Source organism: Vicia villosa, linkage group LG1, assembly GCF_029867415.1.
Source record: "Vicia villosa cultivar HV-30 ecotype Madison, WI linkage group LG1, Vvil1.0, whole genome shotgun sequence".
NCBI classification, from domain to species: Eukaryota; Viridiplantae; Streptophyta; class Magnoliopsida; order Fabales; family Fabaceae; genus Vicia; species Vicia villosa.
The window spans coordinates 38240189-38250278 of NC_081180.1; the positions used below are offsets into that span (position 1 = coordinate 38240189).

General features: G+C 36.1%; 1 protein-coding gene across 1 annotated transcript; it reads left to right on the forward strand.

Annotated features, from left to right (window-relative positions):
• Positions 1-510: 510 nt before the first annotated feature.
• Positions 511-9780, forward strand: LOC131634504 (serine protease SPPA, chloroplastic-like). Its single transcript, XM_058905175.1, has 13 exons — positions 511-973; positions 1057-1240; positions 1478-1615; positions 1938-2108; positions 2189-2292; positions 4697-4761; positions 6663-6829; positions 7441-7510; positions 7829-7983; positions 8534-8639; positions 8886-8973; positions 9070-9213; positions 9307-9780. The coding sequence occupies exons 1-13, from the start codon at positions 632-634 to the stop codon at positions 9535-9537; spliced, it is 1965 nt and encodes a 654-aa protein (XP_058761158.1). The 5' UTR covers positions 511-631; the 3' UTR covers positions 9538-9780.
• Positions 9781-10090: the final 310 nt, after the last annotated feature.

Genomic DNA, 10090 nt, shown 5'->3' on the forward strand with positions numbered 1-10090 from the left:
AGTTATCCACGCGCGAAGACCACGCGTCACGCAGCGGGGGATTCGGTCAACCACCTCCGAACCCTACGCTATGATCATCCAGAACGTGGGTCACCTGCTGACTCAGCCCTAGCACAAGGACGTTCTGGCAGTTTCCTAGCACGTGGGCCTCCAATTAGATTTGGCCCAATTAGGAAACCTTGGCCCAGCGCTGGGGGCTATAAATACCCTCTCTCACCAGAGGGTCAGGTATTCTATTCTATTCACTCTCAACCCTCATTCTCTGATAGCTACTAACTTAAGCATCGGAGAACCTTGCAGGTACCCCCCATCTTGCTCTCCAAGCCAGATTCTGCTGCCTTGACGATTCTTCTGATCAGGTACATGTATATTTTTTTTAAAACTTGGTTATTAAAAAAAAATTCCTTTATTATTAACTTCACATAACATAGTAACATTTAAGAAAAAAAATTATATAATCAAATTTGTTATAAAATTTCTTTTGAAGAAATAGTCTAGAATTGTAGACTCTCAGAGAAAACGACTACGTGGCGGGAATATCGGCCAATTGTAGACTCTCTACAGTCTCACTCTTTCTTCTCTCCTTCTTTTCCCTCCCAAATCTATTCCCAGATTTTGCAAACTCACGAAAATGTCACTCACCCGCACCGCAATCCACCGTTTCCGTTACATCTACCGCACAATATCATCACCGTCCTCAACTCCTATCACTACTCGCTTTCAATTCCAACGCTTAATCACCTCTCATCCCATTCCCATTCTCAAACCCTACCAATTCCACTCTTCTTACTACTCCTCCTCCCTCAAACAAGACTTCGTCGGCGACGGCGATGAAGTTTATCCCACCGGTGACTTCAATTTCGAACCAGTTACCGGCTTCAACAAATTCATCGTCAAGCTAAAGATGCTAATAGCCTTACCCTGGGAGCGTGTTCAACACGGCAGCGTCTTGAAAATCGTTTTACGCGGCCAGGTTTCCCCTTCTATCTCACTTCTTACTCACACTATTTCTTTCTTTCGTTTTTTCATTTCATTTGTTTTAAACATTTTATGTAGATATCGGATCAGCTGAAAAGTAGATTCTCCAAGGGTTTATCTCTGCCTCAAATTTGTGATAATTTGTTGAAGGCAACTTATGATCCTCGAATTTCTGGCGTATATCTTCATATTGATACTTTAAATTGCGGTTGGGCTAAAGTTGAAGAAATTCGAAGACAGATCTTAAATTTCAGAAAATCTGGTTAGTCTTCATATAGTGTTCAATTCAACTACGGCTCTATTTAAGTAGCTCGGTTCTGTTGCCTATGTTCGGAATTTTTTCTTTCCGTAGAGCGCTGGTGTATGTGATTTTCTGTTAAATGACAGTGAGTACATATGAATGATATATAATTTTATTCTTTAAATCCTCTAATGCTTTGACTCACATTACTGATCTTTGTTACTTATGAAAGACCTTGATAGTTGGTGATGCTTGTAGGAAAATTTGTTGTGGCTTACGTCCCTTCGTGTCGAGAAAAAGAATATTACGTTGCTTGTGCATGTGAAGAAATATATGCCCCTCCAAGTGCTTATTTTTCTCTGTTTGGATTGACTGTTCAAGCAGGATTTGTCAGAGGTATGCTAATTCTGCTTTTCTTTGCATCATTTTAAACAAAGTTTGACTTTTAGTAATGGTAGCATGCCTCCCTAGTCCCTGCTAAATTTATAAAACTTTTGCAATGTTAGTAACCATAATGCTTAATGTATTAGCTCAAGACCATTTTACTTTCCTTCTGGGAAAATGTTTTTTTTGTATAGGGAAAGTTATTATTAAACCCGTTTAAAATATTCTTCCATTCATCTTCTAGATGCATATAGAGAAATTTGTTGTTAAGTGCTTTAAAATTTAAATTTGTTGATGTTTATAGTTAAGCCTAACACTTATGTTAATTCTTCAGGTTTTTTTGACAACCTTGGAATTGAACCACAAGTTGAAAGAATTGGCAAATTTAAAAGTGCAGGAGATCAACTAACCCGTAAAACCTTGTCTGAAGATAACCGTGAGATGCTGACCACATTACTGGATAATATCTATTCAAATTGGCTGGATAAAGTCTCTTTTGCTAGAGGTGCATTTGCATTTGAATTCTTATTTGTATCTTAAATAGATAAATGAATTAACTTCTCGGCTTCTGTTAATTCTATACAGGAAAGAAAAGAGAAGATATCGAGAACTTTATTAACGAAGGTGTGTATCAAGTTGACAAACTGAAAGAAGAGGGTTTCATATCAAGCATACTCTATGATGACGAGGTACTACTTTGGTATTATGTGACTGATTACTTACATTCAGAAACAAAGATTTTTATACGTCTCACTTGTTTTTTTTTTTTTTTTGTATACACTTGTGAAGCCTGTTGAAATTAGTGTTTGACTTTTTGGTATATATGAAAATACTTTAAATTTGATACTTTCTTAATTAGAGATGATGTATTGGATTTGATAGATAGAACAAAATACTAAGCCTCGTTTAAACTTGTACTAGCTTTAGATCCTAATTAAATAGGAAAGACATCACAAAATCATCAAATATAAGAAAATGTGAAATCAATTGTAAGAAACCACCTAACATACTAAAAAATGTTATTTATGAGAATTTTCATAAATTGAACACTCCCTCAAACTAAACCTTTCTAAGCTTTATGAGACTTTTAGCGGAGGCTTTAATCTCCGAAAAAATCTTTAGAAAACAAAAATAACCGAACCCAAAATAACTTTAGCTCCTCAAAGTATGGCTAGAAAAAGAAAATTAGGATGTTGAAGACATTGGAGAGATGGACATTTCTAGAAAGGGAATTCAACAAGGTTTCTAGAATGATCATCATCCATGAAAACCAATTGGAATGTTGCATGACTATATATATTTTGTTGGAATCATTATTGCTCAAAACTTCCTTGCAAGTGATATAACTGGAACAAAAACTTCTCCAAATTCATCAAGAATAACATTTAGAAAATACCCTAAAATGAAAATTAAGTTGAGGCGGCTAGTGTGCCCCACAGCCATGAAAAATTCGGCTTTGTTGTGGCTCATGAATAAGGCAGGAAAAACCACCATTTGTGCAATTTACAATGGGATAACAGTATGCATGTGAGTCGTTTCATCATTAGTACATCATTTTACGACTCAATTGAAAGAAAGAAATCACAAGAATGATTGTAGATGGAAAAACATCACGACAGAAACATCATTGCCAAAAGGATGCCTACTCCCATGGGTGCTTACCTTAAACAGTCCAAGCTTGGGTCTGACTATCTCAGTCACCTCACTTACTATAGGTCCATTGTTGGTGCCTTGCAATATGCTACGATGACTAGAGCAAGTATAAGCTTTTCAGTCAACAAAACCTGTCAATTTCTGTCTCAACCTCTTGAAAGTCACTGGGAAGCAGTCAAGAGAATTATAAGGTACCTTTGATGTGCTCAGCACCATGGCCTTCTACTTAATCCTTCTATTTTTTTTCCAACCCTATATCTACCATTGCCTTCTTTGTTGCTTACTGGGGTGCTAACCAAAATGATAGAAAGTCAACCTCTGGCTCTTGCATCTTCCGAGGACTAAATCTGATCTCCTGGTGGTCCAAGGAACAAACTTTAGTTGCCAGATCAAGCCTTGATGTTAAGTATAGGAGCCTTGCCAACATAGCAGTAGGGGTGCTTTGATTGCAACACTCTTGAAAGAACTCAAGGTTGCTTTCAACACATCTATTATATTTTGTGACAGCTTAAGCTTTGTAACTCTATCTCACAATCTAGTGTTGCATGCCAAAACAAAGCATACAGAACATGATATATTCTTTCTAAGGGAAAAGATGATCAACTGGAGTCTTATTGTAAGCATATACCTGGAACTGATCAATATGTCAATCTATTGATCAAGCCCCCATCCTTCTCAGGTTTCTCATTCTAAGAGATAAGCTTAAAGTTGTTAACAAGAGCTCTCTTACATATCAAATCCACTTGGATTTGAAAGGGAGATATTAGAGTAAATAGTGTTACTCACGTGCAAACACTACCACTAACACACACACACAAACACTAACACACACTAACACTACCTAGAGTATTGGGTTCATTTTTCACCCATAGATGTTACTCTAGGTTAATTTTTCACCCATAGATGTTGGGGACTCAAATTCTGGCATTGTTGAAACAGAGGGAATAGTCTTGATGAAGCATTTTTTATTTCAAAATAAAAAGCCCCAAAAAACTCAGAAGTTTGACGTTGAGCAACAGAATGAGAATTACCTGGGACAACACCGAGGATGCAAACTATCAAAACTATGTGAGAAGGTCCTGAAAGGTGCGTATCAATGGTTCACTAGTTGAACAATACTAATCAAAGGGGAAGATGAGTTATAAAAGGCTAAATTTTAATCCCTATTTATACTTGTACGAGACTCGTAATCCTAATTGAATATGGACATTATCAAGAAGTAAGGCAAATTCAAAACCAATCCTAAGAGATCAGGCCTTAGATATTCTAAAATTTTATGAATTACAAAATTAATTTTGGAAGTTCTTTTTTATATTCTCTAATAACAGAGCCAGTCCTTCCTTTGTATAGATGATTAATACTGGCTGTTAAAATGTTTCTGAGGTTACAATCAAAAGGGATATAAGACTTACAAGAATGAAAAACATAAATGTTTTGTAGGTTATGACTAGGTTGAAGGAGAGACTTCGGGTAACAGACAAAAATCTGCCTATTGTTGACTTCAGGTAAATTTCCCTTTTATAGAGTTGAGCCTTTATATTGTATTATGCCATTTCTTCAGCTTTGATAAAGGCTTACTTAAAAAATGTCTAGAAATCCTTAGTTTGATGAAATTCATTTGTCTTGGTTTTATTTTCATGTTTGGAAGACCAAAATTGACTTTGGTCAGCTTGTGGAAGTCGTGGCTTAGAATCTTATCCATTAATTTTTTATTTATTAATTGTCTCAGTTATATTGGTTGTTAGTAAGAATAAATAGGAAGTGGGCAGAGAATAGTGGATTATCTTGGAGTTAGTGGAAGAGATCCAAACATTTGGGGAGGGGCGGGGTAATATTCTGGTTGTGAACATTGGCCAGAATTATTATCAAAAGTGTTTGTATTAAGTGTTTGTATTGTGCAAAATACCGCTGTTCAGTACCAGTTTCTATCAACCGTATCCTATGAAGCCCGGACTCGGATACAGACACGGGACACGACACGGACACGAAGACACCGCTAATGTAAAAAATATGACACGGACACGTCTATATATTAATAAAATAATGTAATTTATGAGCACAATTTATCCAGAGTCTAAAATGGAACCAAAGTTTATGTATATTTAAACTTAGTACTTTCAATCAACTAAAAAAAATAGACTTAAATTGAGTACTTTCAATTAAGAAAGAAAAGGAACGAGTATAGGAAGAGAAAGAGTGGAATACCAGCGGTGGCGACAACAGTAGAATATCGGGCTAGCGGTGTAGATGAAAACAAACAAAGAAGATAAAAACAAATAGAAAAGATGAAAAAAGAAAAGGAATACGAGATATTTTTGTAGTGGGGAAATGAAATTTGAAAAATAAAAAACGTTTTTTATATTTTTAAATTTTGAGAATTTGAGAAGTTGCAGGGTCGGTTATTTGAAATAGTGTGTCGTATTCGTGCCCGTTGCATTTTAATATTTTTTCTTCTGTTGGACACATTAAAAACGTGTTTGATACGTGCCGTACGTGTGTTGTGCGCGTGTCGGTGTCTGATACGTGTCCGGTACGGGGACACGCCTTTTAATTGGTGTGTCGGAGCTTCATAGACCGTATCAAAGCATCGATCTTGAAACCGTGGTAGTTGATGCTGGAAATGGAGATTTGGTGTTCGAGGGCATCAAAGATGCCTATGGTGGGTACTTGGCACTGATAGAGATATTTTGCTGCGAAATGTACATGGGAGTGGGGAAGTTGTGGCTGCGTTGTATGGATGTACTCGTCATTGGTGGCACCACCGTCATACACATGCAAGTCGGGAACCATTCATCATTGTCTTTCTGTGGCGTTTTTCGGTTTAAAGCGAACTATCGAGACATCTTGCTATATCAGATGAAGAAGAAGTGCTTGAAATGGAATCAAACCCCTTGACAGTTCAAGGTTCAATTAATGCACAGCAGAAAAACATTAACCAAGGAAATCAAAACTTAATTGTGATAGCAGAAGAAAAAAATAGGGAAAAGGTAGAAATGGAAAAAGTAGAGGGGCAGAAAATGCCCCTGTAAAAGTTCATGATTATGGATACCAGACACGAGATCAATAGTGTGTTTGTATTCTGCAAATTACTACTATTCAGTTCAGTATCAGTTTCTATCAGATAGTTTCCATAATCAAAGAACTTAACTACAGCTATTCTAACTAATAACAACAACTATTTATACTTGAAAATGTCTATCGGTGCAAGTAGTTTTTTTAATTTTATTTCAAAGGTATTGTATTGATATGTACATTTTATTTATTTTCTAGACTCAATAGAGCACTTATATGACTAACTGCAGTTTCCTGTTTCCTAACAAACTTATTTTAGGTAAATTTTTTATAGATTAAAATATGCCAAATAACTCGTTAAGCATAAGTAGATAGTTTCTTTCCTCAAATACAGAAAATACTCTGGAGTTAGAAAATGGACTATTGGAATATCAGGTGGTAAAGAACTGATAGCCGTCATCCGAGCCTCAGGGGCCATTCGCCGTGCTGAGAGTCCTTTAAGTGCCCCTAGCAAAGGCATCATTGGAGAGAAGTTCATTGAGAAGATCCGTAGGGTCAGAGGTACAGTTTGGATCTTATAAATTTTTTCTTTAAATTCCAAAGCACATAATAATTGAACTCTTGAAGTGTTATGATGCTAGTTACATTGATTAGGGAAGTTTTCATTAATGCTGCATCAGAGTTATCTTTGTTGAGTTATATTCCTTGCTATAACAAGATTTTGACAAAGATAAAAGGAAGTGGATTATACAAAGAAACTGCAAGAACAAGCTTAGGGATACCAGCTCTTTTTAAGTTTTTACAACTAGAACTGGGACTTTTGAGTATGGCTTCCTTCCCAAGTGAGGTATAAATTTGACAGAAACTGTCTGCTAGTGGAACTCAGATAAAATATATAAACATTCACGACTTGAATAGATCTTCATCCTAAGTTTCAGGACATAAGCAGCGGGGATCAATTATGTTTGTTCATGTAACTTATTTTTTAACCAGCAACTTACTTTTAATCAACTTTTCTGTTGTACCGGAACACAAGGATAAGTGGATAACACTGGTTTTCACAGTTTTCTATGACGTTTGCTGAACCTGAATTTTTTTGCAGTATTTATTATACATTTTTTAAGCTCTTCATATCTGCGCTATCGTTTGTGTCTTGGTCATTTTCTTCTCAGAGTCAAAGAAATTCAAGGCTGCTATTATCCGAATTGACAGTCCAGGAGGTGATGCTCTTGCTTCTGATTTGTAAGTTCTGGTAGATTACTCTCTGTTCAATAAAGTCATTTTTAATAAGGCGTGCAAGAAATGGTTGGCTGGATTCATATAGCAATGATCTTTACAATGGCAATAAAACTTCATGCGAACCTAAACTGCATTAGTCTTTCCTAATAACCTTTTTGAGATGCTATTTTAAATTTCAGAGGAGTCAGTTAATATAGCATTTAGTACAGTTGAATTTGAAGCACATTTGTGATATTTGTCATTGAATGGTGGTGCTATTTGCTGACTATTTTGGAAAGTTTTCATGTTTAGCTGATAAAGTTTTGATATCACGGTCTACAGAATGTGGAGAGAAATCAGGCTTTTGGCGGCTTCAAAACCAGTTATTACTTCAATGTCTGATGTAGCAGCAAGTGGAGGATACTACATGGCAATGGGAGCAGGAACTATTGTTGCAGAAAGTCTTACCTTAACTGGTTCAATTGGAGTTGTTTCAGGTGAACCTAGGTCTTTTAGCAATATAAACGAGAAGGCTATGAATGGATGACAGTTTAACTGAAGCTAATAACAGATTTATGTGGATTATTAACCAAGAAACACATGCTGGTATAACTGAAATTTGAAATAGACAAGATCATCCACGTGTTAGATCCTAAATGGTATTTTCTCAATATTTGAAACTGTATTGAGTCAGACACTCAGCTAAAATCTGTATTTTTCACCCCTTGCTTGAGATAGTTGTGTAAGATATTCCTAGAGGCTCCTAACTTCTTGTTGTGGTCTTGTACATATATTACAATTTTCACTGATTTCTATGTCAATTACTTTTGAACTTATTTTGATCCAAGAAATATAGTAGTTTTTAAACATCATTTGAATGGTAATCATATGCAACCAATGGAAATTGCAGCTGAAAAGAAAGCAATCAATTGCGTTATGAAGTAATGAGGAAAGTCATGGTCCCATCATGGACTGTCTGGGTTCCACTTCTGTATATTCTCCATGGGTTTTGTACTACTAACTTGATGACATAACTAACTTTTGTAGGAAGATTTAACTTTGGGAAACTTTATGAGAAGATTGGTTTCAACAAAGAAATTATTTCAAGGGGTAAATATGCTGAACTCCATGCAGCTGAACAGCGCTCTTTAAGGTAATAGAATTTGCTCATGTATTCTTCTTAAAGATTCTAGAAGAGAATTTTAATGTGCAGTGTGCCATCTATTATCCAACTGTACAGCACTTTCTGTTAGACGGGAAGGCTTAGGCTCTGTTTACTCTCTAGTTCTAGTAGTTTTGATTGATTCATGGGTTCGGGTTGATACTTTTTTGTTTCGGCATCGGTTTATATTTGATTTCTGAGGCAGACACATATAATCATTGCCTCTCTCAAGTACAGGCCACATGAAGCAGAGCTATTTGCCAAGTCTGCACAGAATATTTATAAACAATTTCGAGATAAGGCGGCTTTTTCCAGATCAATGGCTGTATGTTATAAACTTACATTAAAAAAAGATATTTTCTATGCTTTCTGTTCTTCCTCCTTCTACGTCCAATAGTTATAACTATTACCCTGTTGCTAGGTAGACAAGATGGAAGAGGTAGCACAGGGGAGGGTTTGGACGGGTAAGGATGCAGCATCTCATGGGTTGGTTGATGCTATTGGTGGGCTATCCCGTGCTATTGCTATAGCAAAATTAAAGGCTAATATACCTCAAGACAGACAGGTTAATTTGAGAACGCCTTTATTTTGTTAATGTTTGTTTATTTGATCATTTCATTTCAGGATTCTTATGATGATTGTGCTTGAACTATGCCAGGTTACTGTTGTGGAGCTCTCAAGACCCAGTCCTTCTCTACCTGAGATTTTAAGCGGTCTAGGCAATTCTCTCGTTGGAGCTGACGAAACAATTAAGGAACTATTACATGACTCGACAATTTCTGATGGAGTTCAAGCACGGATGGATGGAATCATGTTACAGAAATTGGAAGGATATCCATCTCCCAACCCCATTTTGGCTTTGATGAAAGATTACCTCGGTTCTATGTAGAGGGAGAGGGAGAGGAAGAGATTATCTTCATTGTTGTATAGTATAGAAGATCTACATGGAATAAAGAGATTATCTTTTGAGTTGTATAATAGCAGGTCTACATGAAAATCCACTGCGGAAACAAATCTAATTCCTCATCTATTGTGTAGTAATGAGAACCATTTGATTATAATGTTGAGAAATTTATATTCTCAAGACAAATCAGAAATGCCCCTCTACACAAATACAGATAGTTCTAAAGAATATTTCGATCTTTTGCATCCTAATGATAATGTACTGTGATTTTTTTAAACCATAAATGCAAGCTTATGTAGATTTGCAGAATTTTCTCAAAATCCAAACATAGGCTTCGTCGTCTCTATGTATGTACGATGTCTAATATTAAAAATAAATTGACGTGGAAATTTTAAACAATGAGCTCCTTATTTATTTTTATTTTTTTGCCACATTTCCCTTGCTGCCTACGTCTTCTCGTGGTCCCAGGGATTCTCCTTTATCCTAATTGAATAATGGTAGGGTTAATAATCGTGGAACCTGAGTGTTACTATTGTTA

Coding starts and splice junctions, on each gene's coding strand:
- LOC131634504 (XM_058905175.1), top strand. CDS start 632: ATGTCACTCACCCGCACCGCAATCCACCGTTTCCGTTACATCTACCGC. Junction 7,984..8,533: donor TTCAATTGGAGTTGTTTCAG/GTGAACCTAGGT, acceptor TAACTTTTGTAG/GAAGATTTAACTTTGGGAAA. Junction 9,214..9,306: donor ATATACCTCAAGACAGACAG/GTTAATTTGAGA, acceptor GAACTATGCCAG/GTTACTGTTGTGGAGCTCTC.